At 45.2% G+C, this 24,664-nt stretch overlaps 2 protein-coding genes across 2 annotated transcripts; both read right to left on the bottom strand.

Annotated features, from left to right (window-relative positions):
- Positions 1 to 10,474: 10,474 nt before the first annotated feature.
- On the bottom strand, positions 10,475 to 11,188 carry LOC136458275 (glutaredoxin-C1-like). The gene has a single exon (XM_066458242.1). It carries the CDS (start codon positions 11,034 to 11,036, stop codon positions 10,725 to 10,727), a length of 312 nt encoding a protein of 103 aa, XP_066314339.1. The 5' UTR covers positions 11,037 to 11,188; the 3' UTR covers positions 10,475 to 10,724.
- An 11,026-nt stretch (positions 11,189 to 22,214) lies between these two features.
- Positions 22,215 to 22,966, bottom strand: LOC136458274 (glutaredoxin-C1-like). The gene has a single exon (XM_066458241.1). The coding sequence runs from the start codon at positions 22,787 to 22,789 to the stop codon at positions 22,478 to 22,480; it is 312 nt and encodes a 103-aa protein (XP_066314338.1). The 5' UTR covers positions 22,790 to 22,966; the 3' UTR covers positions 22,215 to 22,477.
- Between the last annotated feature and the right edge of the window lie 1,698 nt (positions 22,967 to 24,664).

Here is a 24,664-nt window from a genome sequence, read left to right as displayed (position 1 = left end):
CAGTGGTGCCGAGCATAACTCGTTCCCTTGTGTTTCGTTGTCTTTGTAGTGCCATGATCGAAAGCTCCTACCTACGTCCCTAGGATGCAGTCACCATGGACTTGATATCGTTATCGATGCGGTTCTCATCCGCACCATTCGAGCCCTATGAGACCTAATCTAGTGGGATATGAGATAGGGGACGACAATCATGGTACCAGCGGGAGCCAACTCATGTAGGTACAGCTTGTAGCCGCGAGTTCACCTCGCCATGACCATCGGGCTCTACCTCTCCTTCTCTCGTTCTTGTCCTAACCACCTCGTATGTTTGTACCACCTCTACCACGGCGTTCCTTCAGGTCTAGCGATGACAACCACATCACTACGAGCCACAGGAATAGCCTTGTGCCGTTTAGTTGCACGGTTGTGATGCCCTATGAGTTGGTTCTGGTTGTGGATCGTGCCTCTTTTCGTCCAACTTTCGTCCGTTCCATGACAAGATGGTCGAAGGAGTGCGGGTTCCATTCTTTCTTCTTCCTCTCTTGTTCTAAATCCCCGTCGATCTAGTAAGATGTGGATTGAGCTTTTGGCTTGTTTGGTGTTTGTTGCTCTTTAGATTCCACTTCCCCGATTCCCGTCGTTGCCATGGCGAGTGGATCAGAGGAAGGTGAATCTTGTGTTCCCCTCTTTTGGTTCTCTCGTGCTTAAGCTCTTGTATGCTTGTACCTTCTTCGACCGTAGCATTTCTGTGGTTCTTGCGGTGACAACCGCACCGCTAAGAACCCTAGGGATGTCTTAGTGCATTTAGTGCACCTAGGTCGTGGTACCCTACAAGTAACTTGGACACTCATGTTCTTTGTGTGTTGCTCCCCTCCAATGCCTCATCTCTTGCCATGGCGTGTGTATTGGAAGTAGACCGCCTCTCCTCTCTCTTCTCTTCTCTCCCCGTTCCACCCTCTCTTGGTTCTCGTCAAGTATAATGGTGTACGGATTGAGAGAGAACGGAACTTCTCCTACTCGTAGTCCTTTTGGTTCTCGACAGTCTCCATGGCGCAAGAATCGAAGACCGCGAGCTGTGGTGTTTGCTTGGAATGAGCTAGGGCCTATGCCATTTCTATTTAAGTTGTACCGGTCGACACGATCGACCCGGGAAGTACTGGCTAGGCTAAGACCTAAGTTTGTGCTTAGCAAATCACCACTTGCATTTCTTTGGCCCAGGGATCGGACATCCGCCGAGAGGGCTAAGTCATTTCCCCTTTTTGTGTTCTTCTGGTGTAGTTCTTCTACGCCTTGTTGCCTCTCTTTCCGCAGTCTTTCTAGGTTTAGTGGTCTGATAGCTCTTTCGCTTGTCGCTGTTTCGAGGTAGTCGCGTCAAGTATAGCGATGATCGGATCGGGACCGTTAGAGGAAGGACATGCGGGTGGAGGAAGTACCATGGAGGAGTATGACTACAAGTGCACCGAGGATCTCAGAAAAGACCTTTAACAGGTGTCCCACGTCCCACCCAACCTCGTAGAACCTATTAGACATGCTACAATGTAGATGCTAGTGCTTTACTTTTATGCAAATGAACTGTGATAGGTTGCATGGTAGATTGCTTGTGAGCCATTACCTTGTCGCAACCTATTCCCCTGCACACCCGCTGTTAGGCTAGACGCTCGCATTCTACTTACTGCTTTACTTTCACTACGCATTATACCTGTGATGTGATGCTTGGTGAAGGGATAACATGAGTGGATAAGGCACGTGGTGCCGATAACTTGGTAAAACTGGATAATGAACTTGGGGAGATCTTGGCGTGCGTCTTGGGTGTGTGGTGAGGGTTGAGTCTATCGGATAGGATCCTACGACGAGTCTTTGGGGCAAGTCATGCCGGTGGGGTGCGACCTGGGCATCCCTCGTGGGAGGTACCTGTGGCGGGTGCATGTGAGAGCAGACGGGGTGTTGGTTATCCCCGGTGGAGGTGCCGTCGAGGCACGGGGTGTTGGTTATCCCCTTGAGAAGATATCCTGTTCGGTCCCCCTAAGGACTGGTATGTCTTGAGAACCGGAATCATAGGACCCTTCGTGCACACCACTCGCTCCTGATGGGCGGGAGACGATTACCCGACTGACTAGGGCGGTGCCACTACTACTAGGTTGGAAGGTGATAGTGTAGGGAGGTACGGGCATGGGGGCCCACACCCTCCCAAGACAGCGTAGTGACCCTGGGGGCCCGGTACTACGTCTCACAGTCTCAGCGTTTCGGTGGACTCCAGGGTGGCCCAGGGCTGAGTGGTAGGGTAGTACCGTACCGGTTGGGAGGCAGTCGGCATCAGCCTAGGCGGGGCACCGCCAATGATGGTGATCTTGTGGATTTCCAGGTGTACACGCTCTGCAGAGTCGATCAATCTATACGTATAGCCGCGTCCGCGGATATGGACATTCCTATGACCTACGCTTCACTTGACTAGCGAGAGGAGTCCTTTCTACCTTCCCCCTGGGTTTTGGTGTTGGATCCGGCTTTGGCCGTTGAGGCAAGGTACGAGTGGGAGTCGACCTTGCCGCCTAGAGAGTGAGAGTGTGGTGAGATGTGTGTGATGGGATGGGTGAACGTGTGGATGAGATGGGTTAAAACTTGATGAACTATTATTATAAAACCTTGTTGAACATGCATTGGGAAACCTATAGCCATATATAGGCTTTTTCATCTACCCTTGCATTCCACTTACCACAAAGCATACGCAAAAGCATAGGGTGGGAGACAGTGGCCAGTACAAATCGTACTGATAGATTTTGGACAGGTTTGGACGAAATCTACTAAGACCATGAGGACTTGGAATAGGAGTAGATGGTCTCGTGCCTACGCTCAGGTGTGGTTGAGAAGATGGAGTCTACGCCCGCTGACATTCTACGCCAACTCTGATGACTGCCGTAAAGGAGGAGCCTTCACCCGCTGATGCGCTACAACGACTCTGATGAAGATGTGTGTGCGTTTTCTCTAGATTAATCGATGTAATGGGTGTGCTAACCAGTGTTGTATAGCTTGTGTAAACTTGTAAATCTGCGATGTATGACTATGATATCAGCTGATAATTGATAATGAGATGGATTGCTTTCGTGATCTACTACATTATAAATCGTATCTGTGGATTTTCCCTTCGAGGAAAATCGAGATCGTTTCACACACCCTACTGCTTGAATTAGATCAAGGTCAAGTTATCGGCTCTACCTTAGTATGGTAGTCTTTGGTAAATTTATTAAGTTACTGATATTGCTTATTGCTTTCATTGTTTATCTAATTACAGCAATATCACTCTGCCCGATTAAGATTGATCTAGATCGGCCTTATATCTTGTTTAACTCATCGTTTGCTAATCTAAAATTGATCTAATCTACATCTTAAGCGATGAGTTATGTTTTTATCGGTTGTTTTGCATCAATCTTAATCGTGCATAGCGTGCGGTTAAGGCATGTTCGATCTTGGGTAGATCTATTAGTTAATGAAAACCGTTTCATAGCCCGTCATCATGGCCTATGGGATTCTGCCTCTCACCCCACTATTGGCACTATAGAGTGGGGATCATTAGTTGGTAGACCCATTCCTAAGAAGACATGACCTTAACTGTGCGCTATGCCTAAATTGACTATTTAGCCGATATCGAATGCCTTCATGAACAGTTCACATTACGAGATCGTTGAAGTAGAGATAAGTTGAAAGATATGTTAGCCCCATGATCTTGTTATTGTATTATGGCCTGCATAGATGAGATCTAACATGTTCATTAGATTTATCTTTATTCAATGATCAAGTGGTGTTGAATTGTTTCTTTATATAAAAAGGAGTTTGGTTACTTGTAATCACTGGCTCAGTATAAACCGATCATCATTGATATCTTATTGCCATTCATTAATATTTGCTTAAATAATATTTATCCTGAATGATAACCAATTCTTCTTATACAACCCCATGAGCTTTAATCGATTTATTCTTATGAATATGCTGGGTCGACTATTTAGTCGATCTCCTCTCATATCGGCTCTCAGAGCCGCACATTTAGGACTGTCTGACAACACCGGCACATTCCGCCCTTAATTATTGATGAACTTTCTCTCCTTGTCAATTGTAGGGTCAAATTGACTGGCACATCTCGGGAGGATTGCGTAGGATCGACCACCCTTGCGCTAAAGCTAGGCGGATCTGCTCCATAGAGCGGACCCTTCTGGCTTGTTGCGTGTGTCCTCGGCACAGAGGCGAAAATTCTATGTTGACACCCACCTTGCCAGCAATCTCCCTTTCGATCCGAACATCGGCAGGCTCTGCCAGACCACGACCTTGGCAGCTAAGCTTTTGCTTGCGGGACTCCATTACAGCGGTGTTCGTCCCTTGTCTAGCTGTCACCTTCTGCACTCTGCCTCTTTGCCCTCTGGTCCTGCGACCATGGGGGTAGCGCCGTTAGCCAGAAGGCTGGTCGAAAGATCTGACCGGTCACCATAGTGAAGGCCCATCGTGTCAAAAATGCGGTTCAATCTTCTTTTCCTAGCTAAGGATTAGCATCTGCCCTTGTGCTCCCTATAGCCATAAAATCCAATAATTTCTTTGGCTTTGTGTTCTATGAGATTCACAAAGCTGAAATCGGTTGAAAAAGCATCCGACGGTGCGACACTGAGACGCGGAAACACGTATCCATCTCTTCGGTCAAAATCAGAAAACTGAGTTTCGTGGCTCAATGGAGGGCTGTCACAAGCTATCCATTCCTCCACCAAATCTCGGCTGATCTGCCACCAAGAGGTTAGAGCAAAGGCATCTACAGCTTCAGTATCACGCGGTCCGTCAGCCATAATCTTAGCCAGGCGAAAACCCTTCATTGGCGTCATTTCAGAGACAAGTATGTGCGCTTTTGGCAAGTCATTCATCAACGCTTCATTCACGTCCTCGTCTGAGCACACGTGGTGATAGAACCAATAATCGATCTAGAGTGGCCACTTATTCTGGTAGGCTGGCACAATTTGCATGGTGCCTTTTGTCTTCTTCGGAACAAAATTATAGGACCCATAATGAGCCACCATCTCAGTCTTGGTTTGCTTATCTTTGACCACTTTCTTGTGCAAATGAGTTTCATAATAGTGAGCGAAGGTATTCATGCTCAAGGTGCACCCCGGACATCTTGAGCGCCATGACAAATACGACCAACCGTGCGAACGCATTGGGAGTCAGATGATAGATCTACAAGTTGAAGCATTGTAGAACTTTGACTACAAAGTCCTCATACAGAAACCGTAGCCCAGCCTCAACATACTTATCGAGATCCGCCTCTTTCATGCGCAAACAGCCTATGCGATAAGTGACCGGGGTTAGATCCGGTTGGCCCCTAACGGCGGACGGCACTGGCCCTGCGGTTTCGCCTTCTTCACCCTCCTCCACAATCTCCATGTCAGTGTCAGTCTCTTCACCAAGTTATCGTCCTATGCATTCGCTGATTGAGCCAAAACTCGCTCAGACCCGCTTCGCGAATGGGTGCAAGATCCTGAGCTAGAGCCATCAGATGAGCTCCTACTGGACTATTTGTCGCTAGACGATGACCCACTTGACATCTATCCAAGCAAGTTACATAAGAAACAAAAACCCAAAAACCAAAAAATAGTAAAGAAGCCAAAGGAGCAAAGGCTAAAATATCATAGATGCACAAAAATGAAGTAAAAACAAGAACAACAAAGCGAAAACCAACCTGCGAAGAGCTCTGCGAAGACTGGGATCCCGGCGGCAGAAAGTGAGCAACCAAAAACCCGAGCAAAAAGCCAAAGAGCAAAAGCTAGACTCTCAAGCAAGGGCTAGGAGAAAGAAGAGCGTGCATGGCTTTCCAACTCAGGGGGCTTATATAGGCACCCACCATGTGGTGCGTGCCTCGAGGAGCCCGTGCGATGGTTCGCATAACCGTCGCGACGATTCTTCCGAGAAACACTAACCAGGGCGCGAAAACCAAAAAAACAAAAAATGGCTAAAAAATAAAAAAATATAATAAAATAATAACCACCACTGTGGATCCCCACTCTTCGTCGGGGACGGTGTCTGAGCCCCATGGCGCATGGCTCTTGTGAATGCCAAAGGCACCCTCGCAGAGATCGAGAGCCTCTCCACGCGGTGCTGAGGGGCTAATGTTGGGGGTAGGCCCCACCTCTGGGCGCCCTGTGGGGCTCATTCGCCGCCCCATCAATGCCCTGCTAATGAACATAGCATCTCGCACGGGCTAAATGAAGAACGCCAAGGGCCAGAACATTCTCGTCCTATCGACGCACCTGGCCTTTTGCTCTAGTGAAAGGCCGAATGCGGTATGGTGAGAGAGGAAGAGAGCCGGTGTCACGGAGTTCTCATCTCGTCAAAGCGAAGCAAAAGCGGCGCCAGTCGCCCTATTTCGTGATATGCCTGCTCTGTTTCACTTCTCATCAGAGCAATGTGGTAGGTCCAGGGGTAAAGGTCCGCCCATACCCGCGCCCAGCTCAACTCTTTTCACCATAGCGAAAAGAGCGACCTGACTTGAATTGGCGCGGTCGGGGGCATGGAGTTGGAATGAAGCATTGTTAGTGGTTCGTTTAGTTGCTGTTGCAGGTTTCGCCACTAGAGGAGTCAGCCGCCCTGGCATGGCCGACAACTTCTGCCGCCAAGGGCCCACTCGGTCGGTCGAGGGGGCGACATGAGTTGAGGCTGGTCGACTCTCCCTGGCTGACGCTACCCGAGGCAGGCGGTGACTCTAAATGGCGAGCAAGCCCATGGTGCCAGGGAATATTCCCCGAATGTATAGCAGTTGTAAGGGCATTTTGGTCCTAAGAAAAGCCAACGGGCATATATAAATAGCCCCCATTGGGGAGTGTAAGGGAGAGAGGAAAACAAGATCAATAAAATTACCCATCTTGTTCCGCTCGTGTTTTTTCCTTTCATCTCGCTCCACTCCAAACTTTGCTCGCGCGACGACCCGGTGTTCGAAGGCTTAGGCCATGAACAACAACGTGGTATACGCCGATTCACCGACAACTAGTGAATCAACATATCTAATCTCGTCATGTTGCCCGAGCAGTAGAGGAGTGATCACCCCGCGGCCAGCTCAACTCTTTTCAACCTAGCGAAAAGAGCGACCCTAACTTGAATTGGCGTGGTCGGGGGCGTGGAGTTGGAGTGAAGCGCTATTAATGGTTCATTTAGTCGCTGTTGCAGGTTTCGCCACTCGAGGAGTCAGCTGCCCTAGCGTAGCCGACAGCTTCTGCCGCCAAGGGCCCACTCGGTCAGTCAAGGGGGCGACATGAGGTGAGGCTGGTCGGCTCTCCCAGGCCGGCACTACCCGAGGTAGGCGGTGACTCCAAATGGCAAGCAAGCCCATGTCGCCAGGGAATATTCCCTGAATGTATAGCAGTTGTAAGGGCATTTGGTCCCAAGAAATGCCTATGGGCATGCCAGCACGAGTTCGACCGACTTGGAGGTGTGGACCTAAACACTATCCGGCTCGTGAATGTGGTGACACTCTTGTGTACTATCTCGAGATCGAACACTGCGGCAGACCTACTACTATACGAGCATCTTTCCAACGACGGCATGTATTAGCTGTCGAAAGCATAGGGCCATCGCCAGGAACATGTTGTTGATCTTGAGGTCCGTCAAGCTCTTGATCGCAATTGCCATCTGGTTCTCCATGGGATCAGCACGCAACCCCCTACCTGGCACGCCAATTGTTGACGAGGTATCGCCGATGGTCCACCGAGAGGTATACCCACGATGGTAGATTGTATGGAGAGGTGCGCGTGAACAGGAACTAGATGGTAATAGAGACACAAGATTTAGACAGGTTCGGGCCATCAATATGACGTAACACCTTACATCATGTGTTCTGTTGGTTTGTATTGATTGGATGATCATGAGATAACCCTAGGTTAAGCCCAGGATCTGTATCTAGATCTAGATGGTGACTAGGGGACCCCTGCCCCTCCTTATATAGTCTAGAGGGCTAAGGTTACAAAGAAAGTATCCTAGTCGGCTATATTGTAGGTACTCTATTTGGATTACAATATCTATAAAAATCCTATTAAATCATATCTTCTACCATCTTGTGGTACCAGGGGTATATCCTCAACACTATGATGCTTGTTACTCCCTCCATTTTTTAAGTGTCATAGTATTTGCCTTGGCTACACAAACGTGAGATAAAGCACCTCACTGAGATGGTGTTGGGGTTCATGTTTGTGAGTTGCTCCTTCAAGATTAGGTGGCTTATATACAATCTTGCATCTCTCATTGTCAAGAAGCATATCTACATCCCTTGACCGTGAGGGTTGCAAGATGGAATGTAGAGCACCTCACTGAAGGTGAAGTTTTGTGAGGTGTTGCGTTGTTCTTGATCTCCAGGTTCACGGCTATTCCTTACCACCGGTGGAGTGTTGGTTTGTATCTAAAAATCACCGTATGATATGGCTTTGTTATCTCATACCTGGCAGCACCTCGGCGGCGGTTCCTCCCACAAGAAAACTGAACCAACGAAGAAAGAAAGAGGTGAACGAAGAGATTCATGCGTCGATACAGTACGGGCGCACACATAATAAGAAAACTAAAATGATAATAAATCAATGGACAGGCATGATAATTAAGTAAATTCTCATTGTCATAATAATTAACATAGCATAATTAAGATAATTACATGTTTGCTACTCAGACTCCCTTCTTGTCAGCCACCTCCTTGGTGGAGGCCTTCAGGGTGCCCGACAGTTTGTTCAGGTTATCGGTGAGTAGGTGAAAAGCATAGGCATAATTGGTCACTTTCTCCTCCTGCGGCCTGCTGACGGTGCCCAGACCGAGCTCCATTAGCACAGCATTCATCCTCCAGTAACTCTTCTGGAAGAGGCTAAGCGCCCACACATCGCCATATTCAATGGGATCGAACGGATCTTCGTTGACGCCGTCGGGCATGGCTTCGTCCTCCAATTCATCCGTCAATGCACACTCGGATTCATCCTCCGATTCATCTGCCCGTGCACTTGGCTTCTGGCACAAATTCCTCCTATGTCCCACAAGCTCTATATTAGCAAACTTCGAGGGAAAAATAATCCTGAAAAAAAGGATGCATTGTATATCAAAACAAAATGGCTGGTAAGTCTCCATATACTATGTTATTTTTGGATGCAATATATATGTTCCTGTCCCAGTGGATTATATTTTGATACGCAACATGATGCATCAACGTAGTGCCACAAGCAACATTCAGGAAGTGGACAATGTGGATATTACGAGTGTGAGTTCATGAAGGCAAAAGGGAGATACCAGAGACACCCCGAGAGGGCAAGTAGATACATACTTTACTTCATCTTACTAGTTGGAGGATATATACATATATATAAGTTATACAAAAAAGTCAATTTGAATTTTGTTTCATGCAGTGGCCTAAGGAGGTTCCTATTGAGAGCAAGGAAATCAGATACGACGACCTACTGGAGATCATTAGCGACATCTGCCAGTTTATCTTGGATGACATAGTACATGTGAACGGCAAATTCCATGACCGAAAGTCTGCGACAGGACGTCAGAAAGATTGTAGACATCTTCGGCAGTGGCAGGGTTTAAAATTAGGTTATTGATGACATTGTAGCTATAACGTAACATTATTAATACTCATGTAGCATATGTTCCATGGTTTTGAACATATTAATCCAATGATAAGTATTTTTTGTTGTGTGTATATATGTTTATGTTTGCGCTCGAATCACAAATTATGTTTGAATTTTGGTGGGAAATTTTCAAAGAATTAGCGGGAAAAGTTGCATACAGCCGCCTCTGCAGATTGTTTTATAGAGGTGGCTGATGTCTCCAGCCAGGCAGCCACCTCTACAAACCATATTTTTAGAGACGGCTGGGCACCCGTCTCTACAAATAGGTAATTTGTAGAGACGGAAAACTAGAGGTGGCTGGTATACCCGCCTCTATAGAGGCATACCAGATGCCTCTATGAGGGTTGTTTGAGATTTTTTTCTTTTTTCTATGTTTATTAATTAATTAATTTAAAAAACAATGACATGATTTATTTGAGGTATTACCTTCTATTAAGTAAAAGGAGTACCATAGCAATCTTCTTATCAATTTTGGTTTGAAAAGTAGAAGCTAAAACAAATAGGATGCTTTTAGAGTGTTGCTCAAAAATAAACAAGTCAGACTCTCTCTCTTGTCTTACTGGTGTGTGACTGGATTTCGTTATTATTTATGGTTTATTTTGGTTATGTACGTGGGTGTGAACAGTGCTAAGCAGAGTTAATTAGAGAATCTGACTAGTTTGGAAGAGATTGGGAGATGTTTCTGTCCGGTGTTGAGTAGCTAAAGCTGCAGAAGCGAGCCCCAGCCGCCAAATTGGGCATTATTCACTATGTCGAATCCAACAAGGGGAGGGGCATGCCAGATTCCTATGTATAGCTCCCAATTCAGCAATTTGAAGCTATTCGCCTGACATCAAATACTTCTGATACTACGATGAAACATTTGATGCGGATAACAAAAAAGAGGTAGTGCATACATATGTATATGCATTATATTACGGCGCAAAAGGCCCTGATACAACACTCACCCCTCTGTAGATTATTATTACAGTGCAGAAAAAAGGCCTGCTTAATTAATCATTACTACTTTCCTCCGTGTGTCTCCTGATAGAAAGCATGCATGCATGGACGTGCAACCATTGTCCAGGATATATATCAGGTGACTCCGTCAGAGCAGCCGCCGGAGCTATATATGCTACACGGCTACACCCAGAGCGCACCGGCATTGTGCAGAAGCGGGACGAGGTTGCCGCTGAGGTGAAGCGACATCACCTTGTCGGTGGAGCCGACGAGCCTGCCATCGATGAACACCGCCGGCACCGCGGGGTTGCGGCCCAGCAGCCTCGCCAGTGCCTTGTCCATCTCCTTCCCCCTGGGGTCCTGGTCCAGCTCCACCACCGTCGGGTTCACCCCGAGCTCGCGGAACAGGCGCGTCACCGTGTGGCACATGCAGCAGGAGCTCGTGCTGAAGATGACCACCGCACACTGAGAAGCCAGCTTTGTCACCCGGTCCATTGCTATATGATCTTTGCGATCGGCTTCGCGAATTAAAAGGAACTTGAAATAAGACTTAGAAGAGAAAATTGTAGGCGAGACTGAGCTAGAAGAGCCACTTGTAAGATGCTTTGAGTACTTGTTGTGCTTGCTTACTTGCTTAGAACTGGTGACGGGAGGAGGCTGGTTTATATAGGCATGGAAATGTGCATTGCTAATGCCAGCAATGGAGGGATTTTGCAGCGATCCTGATGACTGGCGAAAGGTGGGTGATACCGGAGTGCCTGGATAATGGCCAAGCCTCTTTCTTGCGACACCACAGATCGGTTTAGTGTAGAATATGGAATATATGGACGGCTGCAACAGGATACCGAGATGGTCGTCCATGCATGTTGATAAGGTTTGGGACTCTTGCTTTTTCTAGTTCTCTGATTCCCATTCGACAAGTCAGAAGAGAGAGAGAATGGGTGATGGATAAAGGATAGAGATGCCGGCCGCCGGTGAGATCATGGTCATCTAGACTTCTTACATATAAGAGCTGAGTTGTGTGCAAGGTTTTCATTATTGGAAATAAAAATTTATCGGAGGTCATGGATAAATAGGATAAGCAAGATATATTGGAAATATCGGACCAAATTCAAAAAAAAATTCAAATTGTTTTGAAAAAAATCCGTAGAATTTGACTTGAAACTATTCGTAAGTTATTAAACATCACTTGTTCATAGATAAAAACAAGAATAAAACATTATAGTGTGGGATTGTCGCACGGGTGAATTTGGGTTGTCTGTGTGGAAGCAGGAAAGAAGGGAAAAATTTGGCCGATGTCAAATTTTATCGGACCTGTGGATAGAAAGGAAATTTCGGAAATTTCCGGAAATTTCGGCCGATAAAAAAACCTTGGTTGTGTGAGCTGTAGAAGATTCAAGAAAGTTGCAGCAACAACTACAGCTACAACTATGAATAAGAAGAAGACGTAACTATGAGACCCTGAAACTGATTAATCACCACAATTTACAGATACACTATATAATTGCATTGTTAGTCTCTCCAATTTTAATAACAAAGTTTCAAAAGTTCACTATGTCAAAATTGCATAAAGAAAACACCTTAATTAATGACGCAGAATTGAAACATTTAGCGACTCTTTCCAACTACACGAGCATATATGGTAAGGGAGACTCATTCTTTTACATAAGAGCACCCAAGGGAATCAACACATCTCTTGAAGAGATCGATAATGGCCTTACTCGAGGAGTAGAAAACAGGGACTGAACTAATCACATGTAATGTCAGCTGCTTCTTTGGAGTGAAAAAGTAAATGTAAAATTTTCATGTCTCTATATGCCACCTTCATAATCTTAATACATATTTGGCATATAGTGTACTTGGATCGTTGATTACTAGTCTGGCAATTTCTTAGGTGTATATTTTTTGTTTCACGCCATATTGTGGTTTGTCAAACTTTCTTAGTCATGTGCCTCCATTTAATGACTGTTTTTTACCAAACCAAAAGTGTGGCAACCATTTTGTTCGCTGCACTTTTTTTTTATAGGCACACTTGTCTATCATTATTCGTGGCAAAAGTTAGGCGTCAAGCCAACCAAACATGTCATATGTCAATGAAACATGAAACAAATTGAATGTACTATGGAAGTCGGACTAATGATGTCTTACAACTTGATTTCTTGCAGGATAGAGGATACTAGTTACTTTTTAGATAATAGAAAGAACACCCAGCTTCATCCTTGAAGAAGATGAATCAGACCACCTTATTATAGTAAATCACTCCATGACGACAGGAACAAGTTTACAAAACATAATGGATCAAAACTCAATTATGCAAATAAAAGGACATGGACGACGCGAAGAAACGCATTGCCACGTTCTCCAGCTTGCAGCAAGCCTCTAACACCACCTCCTTATGTGCTTCACACCGCTGCAGCTGGGTACAAAAACACGATCGAAGCCAACCTAAGTTTCTTCACATTTAGGGAGATAAGGTCACCGGCCGTATGGATTCATAACGTCAGTTAGGTTGACGACGGCTGCCAATAATACCACAGTTGCCCAGTCTTATGTACGTGACCTTGGAGAGAATCATGTCGGCGTCAAAACCAAGTCAGCATGGAGTAGTCTGATGGATTCCATGCATAGAGTCGTTGATAGAGATCGAGGCAGGCCCCATGCATTGCACAGCAAAGGCATATATAGCACAGCGGTGGCCTCCAGGACTAGTTCTTATCCGGTGTCGCCAGCATCTAGCATTACCAAAGCATGCCCCCCACACCTCATCAGATATGGAGAGGTATGGGATGCCGCGCTCCGAAGTCGCCTTTTCTAATTTAATGTTTAGCTATCTGGCCATGAAGGTGGTATTTTGTATGGATAAGGAGCATCTGAGGGAGGGTAGGGATTCCAGGCAAAGTGGGTATCAAGAGATCTTATATGTGGCAGCTTGTAACTTGCTACTGAAAAGGAAGGAACCATGTAACACATGGGTGTGGACAATTACAGGCAGAAGTGGAGAAATTTCAAGAATCAATAACGGAAAGACATTCCCTGCTTGCTGCTTTGGTCAAATCACTTGTGTATGCAACAAGTAGGTGTCTAGATCATCGGTTAGGAAAAAGCTATTCTTTTCAGCTGGTACGTACGGTTGTACTCAAGGAGAGATCTAATAAGTAGGTCAAACTGCAGGTATAACACTTAACTTAGATTTAATTTCCAGAAGAGCTGGAGATATTTACTTCACATGGAATAAGTAATTAGGTAAAATAACTTCCGCTAAGCTACAAATGAATAACACCTTTCCTAATGGTCAGATGCCTGAGTTATCAGGCGATATCATATCCACTCCTGCCTTGATTTTTTCTCCATCCAGCTAAATCTCAGCCTTACATGCTCATGAGTCAACGGTAAAGATCGTTGCCTGAAAACATACTATATTTCAGGCACCTGAAATATAGCAAGTTGCAGTGAATAAACATGTGCAATGTTCACATAATAAGGAAGGAATGGGAGCAACATATACAAAGAAAACAACGGCAAAAAAAAGATTACACTATTGCAGTAAAGGCAACACCTATGACACAAAGCAGTTCAACATGGCACGAACTACTACTACTTAGAGACATCCCTTTTTTCTATAGACGGCTCTATCAAGAACTGTTTCTAAAAATAATTTCAGAGATGGTCAGCCTCTAGCTGCCCCCAAAGAACCCTCTATTTTTAGAGGCAGTTGGGAACACCGGCAGCCTCTAGAATATGCTCAACTACAAATCAATTTTTAGAGGGTTAATAATATGACCGGTCTCTACAAATAGGTGCAGCATAAAAAATCATAACATTTTCAAATCAAGTCAAATAAATGCAAAGTTTTACATAGAAGTTGTAGAGCTAAAAAATATTTACAACTCTGCAGTTGAAGACATTTCCATTTGAATAATTTTTGGGTCTCAAAAGTTTGATTTAAGTTCTCAAATTTTGATTTTTTTTAAAATTTTTCAATTGATCTCAGATGGAAAGACACTATGAACCAAACTTGTAGTCCTCAACTAGATCTAAAATTTTACAGTTCAATTTTTTTTCTTTTGAAATCGTTGTGTCTCAAAAGTTTGATTTAAGTTCTCAAAATCTGAATTCATTTTTTTTAAATAAACAACCTTGGATGGAGAGACACCCTAAACTAAGTTGTAATTCTTGACTAAATTTAAGTTTTTGTAGTTTATTTTTTTCATTTGACACTATTTACGGGTTAAAATAGTCTGTGTGAGATTAATAAATGTTAATACTATGTGATAACATCTTATACTCAGTCACAACCCACTGTGTTGTGTCACTACCGGAAACAGGCCCGTTGCCAAGAGCCAGCGTCTTTGCCGAGAGCCAAATGTCGGGCTCTCGGCAAAGCGGTTTGCCGAGAGTCGGCCCTCGGCAACGGTAGGCCGTCGGCAAAACCATATTTGCTGAGGGCCAGGCCGTCGGCAAAGAATTCCTCTCGACAACCGGGCCCTTTGCCGAGGGTCCGGCCGTCGGCAAAGAAAGGCCGTTAGCAAAAGTTTATCTTTGCCGAGGTCCGGCTCTCGGCAAAACATGGCCGTCGGTAAACCTGTGACGGCAGGCAAACGGCCTTCACATGCCGTCTGTTTTGCCGAGGCTTAGAATTTGGCCCTCGGCAAAGAATTACTTTGCCGAGTGTCGTTTCTGTGCTCTCGGCAAATTTTTTTTTTTTTTTTTTTTTGCTTTTTTTGCTTCCAAAATTTTTCCTACTGTTGTACCTTAAAGTACATATTAAAATTTGGAGCTTTTTTATTTTATTAGCTATATTTAATAAGTTTATTTTATTTATTTGAATTCTTCCTGGTAATTCAAATTTGAACTGCAGGTGCATCGAATATTGGAATTGAGTGATTCAAAAAATCATATTCATGGTATTGCATGTGGTGTGAGACCGTATCCAGTGACAGATGCCAAATTTGGAGCATCGTTTTCACGGAACACGGCGAGGAACTTGCGTGTAAAGTATTTTTAAATTATATAAAATGGAAACGAAGTCCGAAATTCACGAAACTTGTCGAGGTGTCATTTCATCACATGTATAGGCTGTGATAAAAAATTGAGTGGGTTTCGAGCAAGTTGTGACGTCCGATGCCTAAAACCCAGACATCTCCGCATGTGATCATAGTTCCTTAATTTGATCTTCTGATATATCGTTCGCTTGATGGCCTGTAGGCGATTCCAAACTTGTGTAATCGGCATCCGAATGCCTGGGAGAGGATTGTGGACATGTGGCTCAGCCAAGACTGGAAGAAGGAGCATGATGAAGCACGCGAGCGCCGTTTGCTGATGCAAGGAGTACTACACCACCAAGGCAGCCGCAACCTCTCCGAATTCTCAGAAGCTTGGGTAAGGCGAAACAATTTCTCTAACCTAACACTCAATTCTGCAACAACTCTAACAATGTTATTGTCTTTCTCGCAGTTGGCGTCACATGGTGGCCGCCCTTGTGGTCACCTCAAGGCATATGCCATGTCCCACTTGGGCAAGGCGACGGCGACGGCGGCCACCGACTGGACCCCGGAAGTCCCTGCCGAGTCATTCACCAACGCCAGCATTGCCCCTCGCATCTCTGCATACACAGAGATGGCAAGGTCAGTCCACGGGCCAGACTACGACCCGACCACCGAGGAGCGGCTTGATCCAGAGCTCGTGATGAGGGTAGGGCAAGGCAAGAAGCACGGGCAGTTCTGGCTTGGCGATGGTGTCCTCGACATGACCTCTGTTCCTCCGCTGCACCAGATCCGAGCAGCGAGCACGAGCTCAATGCCGGCCATACGCCAACGCCCGAACATGGTGTCGACACTCCAGGTAAGTGTTCTCTTCCATTCCTAGTTCTTTGACTTTTACATACCTTAGCTCCGCAATCGTGAAACATTGGCATCAAATGTTGCAGGCACAGCTGCAGGCGATGGAGGCCGAGCGGGAGTAGTAGCGGCAGAGGTTGGCAGCTTTGGAGGCGAGCGGGAGCTCGAGCGGCAGAGGCTGGCAGCTTTAGAGGCCAAGCAGGAGCAGGATCAGCGGCAGCTGGCAGAGGTGCTCTCCTACGTGCGGGGTCTTGCGATGACCCAAGGTGGAACAGTCCCACAGTTCCTGCTCGGTCAGCTGCAGGCTACACCTCCACCTTAGCTTGATTCTACTCCGGTGAGTATGACAAATGTTTTAGTTTCTCTAAATGTCAAACCTAATAAAACCTAGTAAAACCTAGTGAAACCTAGTGCTAGTGGTGATGGTGGTGGGTGGTGGTGGCGGCGTGGTTGGTGGTGGTGGTGGCGTGGTCGTGGTGGTGGCTACGTGGTTGGTGGAGGTGGTGGCGTGGTGGTGTGGTTGTTGTTGGCGGTAGTAGTGGTGTGGTTGTGGTGGCATGGTGGTGGTGGTGGTGGTGGTGGTGGTGGCATGATGGTGTGCTTGTTGGTGGTGGTAGTAGTAGTAGTGTGGTGGTGGCGTGGTGGTGGTGGTGGTGTGGTCGTGGTGGTGGTGTCGCGTGGTTGGTGGTGGTGGTGGTGGTGTGGTCGTGGTGGTAAAAAGTACATGTAGTGCTGGGTTATCTATTTATGTTGTCTAACACGTTCTGCATCTTCTTTGTTTGTGTAGCGTCAGTCGGCGGCGTCGAACGACCCTAACCTTCTCCTCGTCAACTCCCCAGGATCGCACGCGGCGCCTTCTCAGCCTGGACCGTCGCCGTGACCAGTTTGGCGCCTCCTATGCCTCTTGTTTATGTTGCTTGTCGAACTTTACACTTATGGTTGTCTATGTGTCGAGATTTGTTTGTGACTTCGAACTTCGAGACTTCTATGTGATGTGGATGTGAATTATGTGATGTGGATGTGGTTATTGATATGTGGATGTGCTTATTGTGATGTGGATGTCATATATATGTCATATATATGTTTATTTGTTGACTGGAAATGCAAAAAACAAAAAAAAAACTGGTTGTGGCTTTGCCGAGGGCTATGGTCATGCCCTCGGCAAAGCTGGAAATTCTGGAACACACAGAATCCCAGCTTTGCCGAGCCCATGACCATAGCGCTCGGCAAAGAGGAAGCCTTTGCCGAGAACTGAGCCATAGCTCTCGGCAAAAAAATGTCTAAAAAAAATTGTCAATATTCTTTACCGAGAGCTCTTCTGACAGACGCTTGGCAAAGTTTTTTGGAAAAAAAATTCAGAAATTCTTTGCCGAGAGCTTGCTAAGGCTCTCGGCAAAGATCAACTTTACCGTGACCTCTCGCCGTCACGGCGAAAATTTTTGCCGACGGCCGGCTAACCATCGGCAAATCCTTTGCCGAGAGCCCGAGATGCGGCTCTCGGCAAAATAGCCTTTGCCGTGAGGTACTGTGCCGACCGGCCTTTGCTGAGAGCAACTCTTGGCAAAGCCTTTGCCGAGAACAAAGGCTTCTTTGCCGAGCGTATCCGGCCCTCGGCAAAGAACCTCGTTCCAGTTGTGTGTGGTGCAGGTCTTGAGTTTGACATGACCTATGACTTGCGACATGTGGGTTCCCTAGTGAGCGTCTCTCAGGATTTTTTTTTCACTATTTTTACGGTTATTTTGCATTTTCTGGAAAACAATTTCTAGATGTGATACAAAATTGGGCCACCTCTCTAGAAATATGACTAGATATGATTTTTCCAGCTGCCTCTCGGGACCAATTTTGACCGTCCCTAAACATACGTTCTGTAGTAGACTGCTGATTCACTCTTGCTAAAAGGTAGTTCTTAATTTTTCATTTGAGAAGGACGATAAAAAGTTTCTACTTATAGTTAACGTGTGAAATAATAATACCAAATTCATTAGCATGTTAATTTCAGAACGAGATACCTTCTCTTTGGTTTCATTGTTGATAAAATTAGGCTTATGACACTATGCCTCTTTCTTGAAATGCGTAGAAGAGCTTCATGTCATTGCATTATTAACAGAAAAAAAACGTTTAGTGTACAACTAGCTATACACCCGCAGCATGTACCAAAGATCCCTAGGTTGATCTATACATAAAAAGAGAAACAGCCAACGGGAAAGATGAAGAGGCAGTACGCCAGTACTCAGAAACTAAACAACTTAGGGCATGTTTGGATCATCAGGCGTTCAACAAAAAAATTGTTTGGATCATCAAAACTACTAGTTCTTAGCAGTCCAACTAAAATTTAGGTAAAAATTTAACTACTAAAGTTTAGTCATGTGTTGTTTCGATACATGAAAGTTTAGCCCTATGTTGTTTGCATTGGATATATAGACTATTGAGACAAACTGCTAACAATAGCTGCACTAAAAATTAGTCCACCTTTTACTAGCCGACCTGTGTTTGGATGACCTAGAATTAAATGTAGCAATGAAGGCCTCAGCATAGGAACCACGGCGGAGGCCCTAGAATATAACCGAACTTGCGCCTGCTGTCTAAACCATGCTTTCTTTAATTTGTCAAATTCGTATTGACTACATCCATAAGAAAGATACCATGCTCGCACAAGCTAAGCGTTGCAATATCTATGGGTCCCTCCCTCTGGCATAGCATCACAAAAATTACCAATCCTTTTTAGGAGATTCTCACATCGGATCCAATCTTTAATTTTGTATCACATTCACCTGTACCTTGGAATGTCAAGTTGTCAACTGCTGACTTGCAGAGAAGTGTCAAGTGCTGTCCAGAGTCACATACTAACAGGCATCACAGCAAATTGTTGAAGTGGACACGTTGAATTGACCAAAGCAAAAGTCAAACGAAAAATAAGTGAATGAAAATTGAGTGGTATTTTTTTGTATGATTTCCCTTTTATAAATCTGCTGATTTTGTTCCCTATTATATGGCTAGCATGTCCTTTGAGTGAGCGAAGAGCTAGAGGGGATACTTTGCTTAACCTTCAAAGATGGGACAATTCACAAAGCATATATGCAGATGCAGAGGTCTCATCAAGAACAGTTCCAGTTTCCAGATGATATTGCTTCTCTGAACCTATGACGTGTAGAACTGTAGTGAAAATAGATGAGGTTGCAAGTAACGGGTGAATTGCATGTGAATATTTGCAGCACTGGCGTAATGTCCATTTAATATCAGGTTGAGAACGCAAGCCGTCAAAGGTTGGTACACGGGCTAACAGAGGTGTTCTGCCGCCGGTGAATTCTGATCTACACAGGATGTACACTATGGAAAAGATCACAGGGTTTTACACAGATTCAGGCCTCCTATGATCGAGAGTAATACCTAACGTTCTGTATGTAGATTATATTTTCTTTGAGGAATGCATATATCATATGACAGATGTAGCGACCCCCTTTTTGGAATCTTCATGCTTATCGTATCAGTAAAATAGAGTTGAACACCTTCACTTACACAAAGGCATCCATAGGCCATTAGCACATCAGCTTACAGCCCAACCTACCCTATAGACAGTTAAGGTATTCGGATAACCCGATCTTCAACTTCACCATAGGTCGTAGCGCTCCATACTACAACAGTTATTAAGGAAAGTTTGAGTACTTAAGGTACGCAACAAGTTTTAACCTAACACAGAGTTTTGTTATATAATTTGGACATGGTAGCAAGGGTTAGGTCTTGGGGTTTTAAACATGAACCTACGATATCTCATAATACAATGGGCTATATGTTTGCACCCCCCAAAGTATCAATAAAACAAGTTTATATTCATAAAGATCGTTCGGCTCTGGAGGCAGGGGCGGATCCAAAGGGGGGGCTGGGGGGGCTCCAGCCCCCCTAATGGCTTGATTTCACCACTAATCACTGTAGCAAAAGCTTGATTTTACCATTAAATCTTCATGCAAATCAACATCTCCATTGTTTTAGCCCCCCCTTATCCCGCATCGTGCATCCGCCACTGTCTGGAGGGATATTACCATTGCCAACTAGTCACCATATCTTGATACTGGTAGCAACCAGCCATATTTTCAAACTCGTGCATTTCTATAAGGCACTTGTGAACACATGGTAGAGATGTGTGTGTGTGTGATGATTCATATATGCTTGATTATGCTAATGGCTAATCGGAGTTGTCGAGTTGTGTTGTGTATGTCGTGCAACATGTCTCTTGCTTGTGAAAGTGAAGGTGTCGGGTGCGTCAAGATGGTCGACGGTAATGGAGAAGGGTCAAGTGTGAAGTCCGTGCACAATGGACCGGCCGGGAGCCGTGAAAGACGGACAAGAGGGCTTGGACTGAGGGACTAGAGGCCAGAGAATGGACCATGTGTGACTTACATTGGGAACAAGCGCAAGAGTATATGGGTGATGAAGATAGCATCGACCAAGTGAAGGAGGAGGATGATGACGTAGTGGCACATGGCGGAGGCCGGATACGCATCTACATGTGTGATGAAGACGGCGCCATTCAAGTCAAGAATGAAGGCGAAGGCGTAAAGCATGGCGGAGGCCGGGTGCGCGTCGACATCGGTGAGTCACGCCTAGTGAGGCGTGCATGAGGGTTTACCAGTTTGGTCCTCAAAATCGGAGATGGACGGTTTGATGGTTTAGACCTCAAAGATATCGAATGAGGGTTTTCTGGTTTAGGCCTCAATACCAGGCATGGTCGGATGGTTTGGGCCTCAAAACGATCGGCGCTGGGTTTGACCGGTTTGGGCCTCAAAACCAGGGAGTGGCGAATCGGCAGACACGGTGGAATCTCATAGCTTGCGTCGAGATGAAACAGAGTTGAGAAGACACTGGGTCCATCGGATCAATGAGAAAAAATTTGGACAGTTGTACCCCTGAGGGTATTTGGGTTAAGGGCTTCATATAAGGGTATTTTGAACATTTGGCGGGAACCTAGAGTTGCAGATCAGCGGACACGGTGGAATCTCAGAGCTTGCGTCGAGACGAAACAGAGTCGAGAAGACACCGGGTCCATTGGATCAATGAGAAAAAATTTGGACCCCTGAGGGTATTTGGGTTGAGTTCTTCATATAAAGGTATTTTGGATATTTGGCGGATACCTATACAGGGATTTTGGGTTGCAATCTAAATCATCAAAACTACATATAATCATTCACATGTGACCAGGCACTACTGCTGGCACATGTGCCTTGCCGTGTGTGTGTGTGTGTATATATATATATATATATATATATATATATATATATATATATAGAGAGAGAGAGAGAGAGAGCGTTACTACCCTGTAGCTGGCTATAAAATAACTTATTCTGTAGCCACTTTGAGTTATGATAATTACTATGTTAATTTACGATATTATAGTAACTCCATACTAAGTAGTTTACTGTAATGTTATGGTAAATATCTCCATGTGTTAGAGTAATCCAACTATCGTAAATATGTATTGACATTATCGTAAATTAGTATATAAAATTATCGTAAATGGAGGTGGCTACGAAATAACTTATTTTGTAGCTGGCTACTGAATATACTCTCCCTATATAGGGCCTACCCTACCCATGCCATGGGCCACCATGAGTAGATTGGTTACCCATGTATATGCTTGCCGATTTGCCTAATGGAAACCGTTGGAAGATACCCAAAACAATCCACGCTTTCAGTTAATTAGTTGCAAACTTGCAATGTACCCGACCAGCATAGAATGAAGCTCTTCCGTCGCTATCATGTATGTCCTTCGCCAGTGCATGCATTTCCCGGAGGAAACAATCTGACTCCTCACATTATGAGACAGTAAGACACTCTTACAAAATATAGTAAGCAATGACAATGAAGCTCTTCCATTTGTCACATCACATGCATGTATGCCTATGGACTATGGCCGTGCATTTTTCGGGGAGGTAACAGGTAAGTAGCACTCTCCTCACATTATCAGGTACGCTTACAAAATACTGAAGCCCCTTGCCGCGATGGCGCGATCGACATAACATTATCGACAGAACTAGTATAACTTATATATTGTCAGCTAATCGAATAGCTGACTCGCTCAGAGCATAATAGCGGCGCTACAAGCAGCTAGACCCAGAGTGCCCCCGCATTGCGCAGCAGAGGGACGAGGTTGCCGCTAAGGTGGAGCGACATGACCTTGTCTGTGGAGCCGACGAGCCTGCCACCGATGAACACCGCTGGTACACCGGCACTGCGGCCCAGTAGCCTCGCCAGTCCCTTCTCCATCTCCTTTCCCCGCGGGTCCTTGTCCAGCTCCACCACCATCGTGTTCACCCCGAGCTCGCGGAAGAGCTGCGTCACAGTGTGACACATGCAGCAGGAGCTCGTGCTGAAGATCACCACTGCACGCTGCGATGCCAGCCTTGTCACCTGGTCCATGGATCAAACTTACTTAAGGGTCCTGTCGATCGTTCGCGAGAAATAAACAACCCTGGTTTAACAGAGTTGCTTCGAAGTGACTAATGTAAGCTAGGCTAGCTAGAGAAGATGTGCGATTTGCTTCTTGTATATCTGATGCTTTGAGTATTTGTGCTTTCTTGCTTAGGACTGGGTGCAGGGAGGCTAGTTTATATAGGCGTGGACATAAATGTGATGGCAAGAGAGCGAGGCTTTTTGCAGCGAACCGACAGGGAGGGTTTGGATAATTGCCAAAGCTTCTTGGGTTGCAACTCACACCGAAAGGTTTAGTATGTACTAGTACGGAATACTTATTTGGACGGTAACAGTAGTGTAGCTACCTGATACTGAAACGAGTCGACCTTGGATGTTGATAAGGCTTGGGGATCTTACTCAGCCTATCTTATATTCCTATTCGACTAGTCAGAAGACAGAGAAAGAAAGAATGAGATGTCGAGAAGGGATATATAATAAGCTTTAAGCTGATGATATTGTCGACTCAGCTCGTCATGCATGTAGTAGTCTCGGATATGCAATTTGGGTGAACTGTAGGACATTCAACAAAGTAGTAGTGAAGTGTGGGATGAACTAAAGTTCATTAATAGAAATGAAACTATGAAGTTTATAGTCTGGTACATCATTGCAACTCTTGGCAGCCTGTTCGCTCAGTCTGATTTAGCTTATAAACCATGGCTTATTAGCCAACAAACAGTATTTTTCTCTCACACCAAACTAGTCAATAGTACTTTCAGCCATGGCTTATAAGCCAAACCAGCCCAAACGAACAGGGCGTGGATCGAACTTCATTCACAGATATCATTGTTGAAGTGGAAATCCATTAATTTCTTCACGTTCGGATAATATCATCCTACACGTAGTCATAAATTCAGCGATATTGATGGTGGCCGCCACTACAGAAGTTGCCAAGCTAAGACGAATATAGAATCTTGTTAGAGTGAAGCCAAGTCAGCACGGGGCAAACAAGATTCTATATAAAGGCACTATGAACAGCACAGCACAGTATACCAATGCCCTGTATGACTAGTTCTTATCCTGTATGTCCAGAATGTCAACCAAAGCAAAGCCCTGATGCCCCATCAGACATGGAAGAGGTATGCGATGCTGCGCTCCGAAGTCGCATTTTCTAATTAATATTTCAATATATATTGGCCATACAGGTGGCATTCTGTTGTGTATGGATAAGGAGCATCTGAAAGAGGGTAGCGATTCCATGCAAAGTGGGTACCAAGATATCAGATATGTGGCAGCTTGAGAGGTGCTACTGAAAAGGAACCGTCAATTCCACTACAAAGAAATTTCAAGAATCTTTGATGAAATGGCATTCCCTGCTTATGTGAAATCACTCGTATGCACAGGTGTGTGTGTCTATATATATATATATGTGTGTGTGTGTGTGGGTGTGTGTGTGTGGGTGTGGGGGGTGGTGGGGGGGGGGGGGGGCTTTGCTACGGTACCTTCAACTAGTAGAGAAAAGGGCTTTAGTCTCGGTTCTCAACCCCTTTAATCCCGGTTTTAGAACCGGGACTATGAAATCGAAACTAAAGGTCTTGGTTTTTAGTCCTGGTTTCTCCAACCGGGAGTAGAGGTGTTTATTGGGTAAAAAAAAAGTTGTAGCCGTAGAGATTCAAACCTACGACCTCCCACTTCAGCTCTTGCATGTGTTACCATCTCACCTACCACCACACATCTAACTTAGATAAGATACGCTTTCCTTTTAAATTCAGTTTGGAGACACCTTTAGTCCGGGTTTGAGACATAAACTGGGACTAAAGGTACCTTTAGTCCAGCTTCGTGTCTCAAACCGGGACTAAAAGTCACACTTTTAGTCCGGGTTCA

The sequence above is a fragment of the Miscanthus floridulus genome, chromosome 6, assembly GCF_019320115.1.
Source record: "Miscanthus floridulus cultivar M001 chromosome 6, ASM1932011v1, whole genome shotgun sequence".
Classification (NCBI taxonomy): domain Eukaryota; kingdom Viridiplantae; phylum Streptophyta; class Magnoliopsida; order Poales; family Poaceae; genus Miscanthus; species Miscanthus floridulus.
Note: the sequence above shows the minus strand (reverse complement) of the source record. Positions and strands in the feature narration are given on the sequence as shown.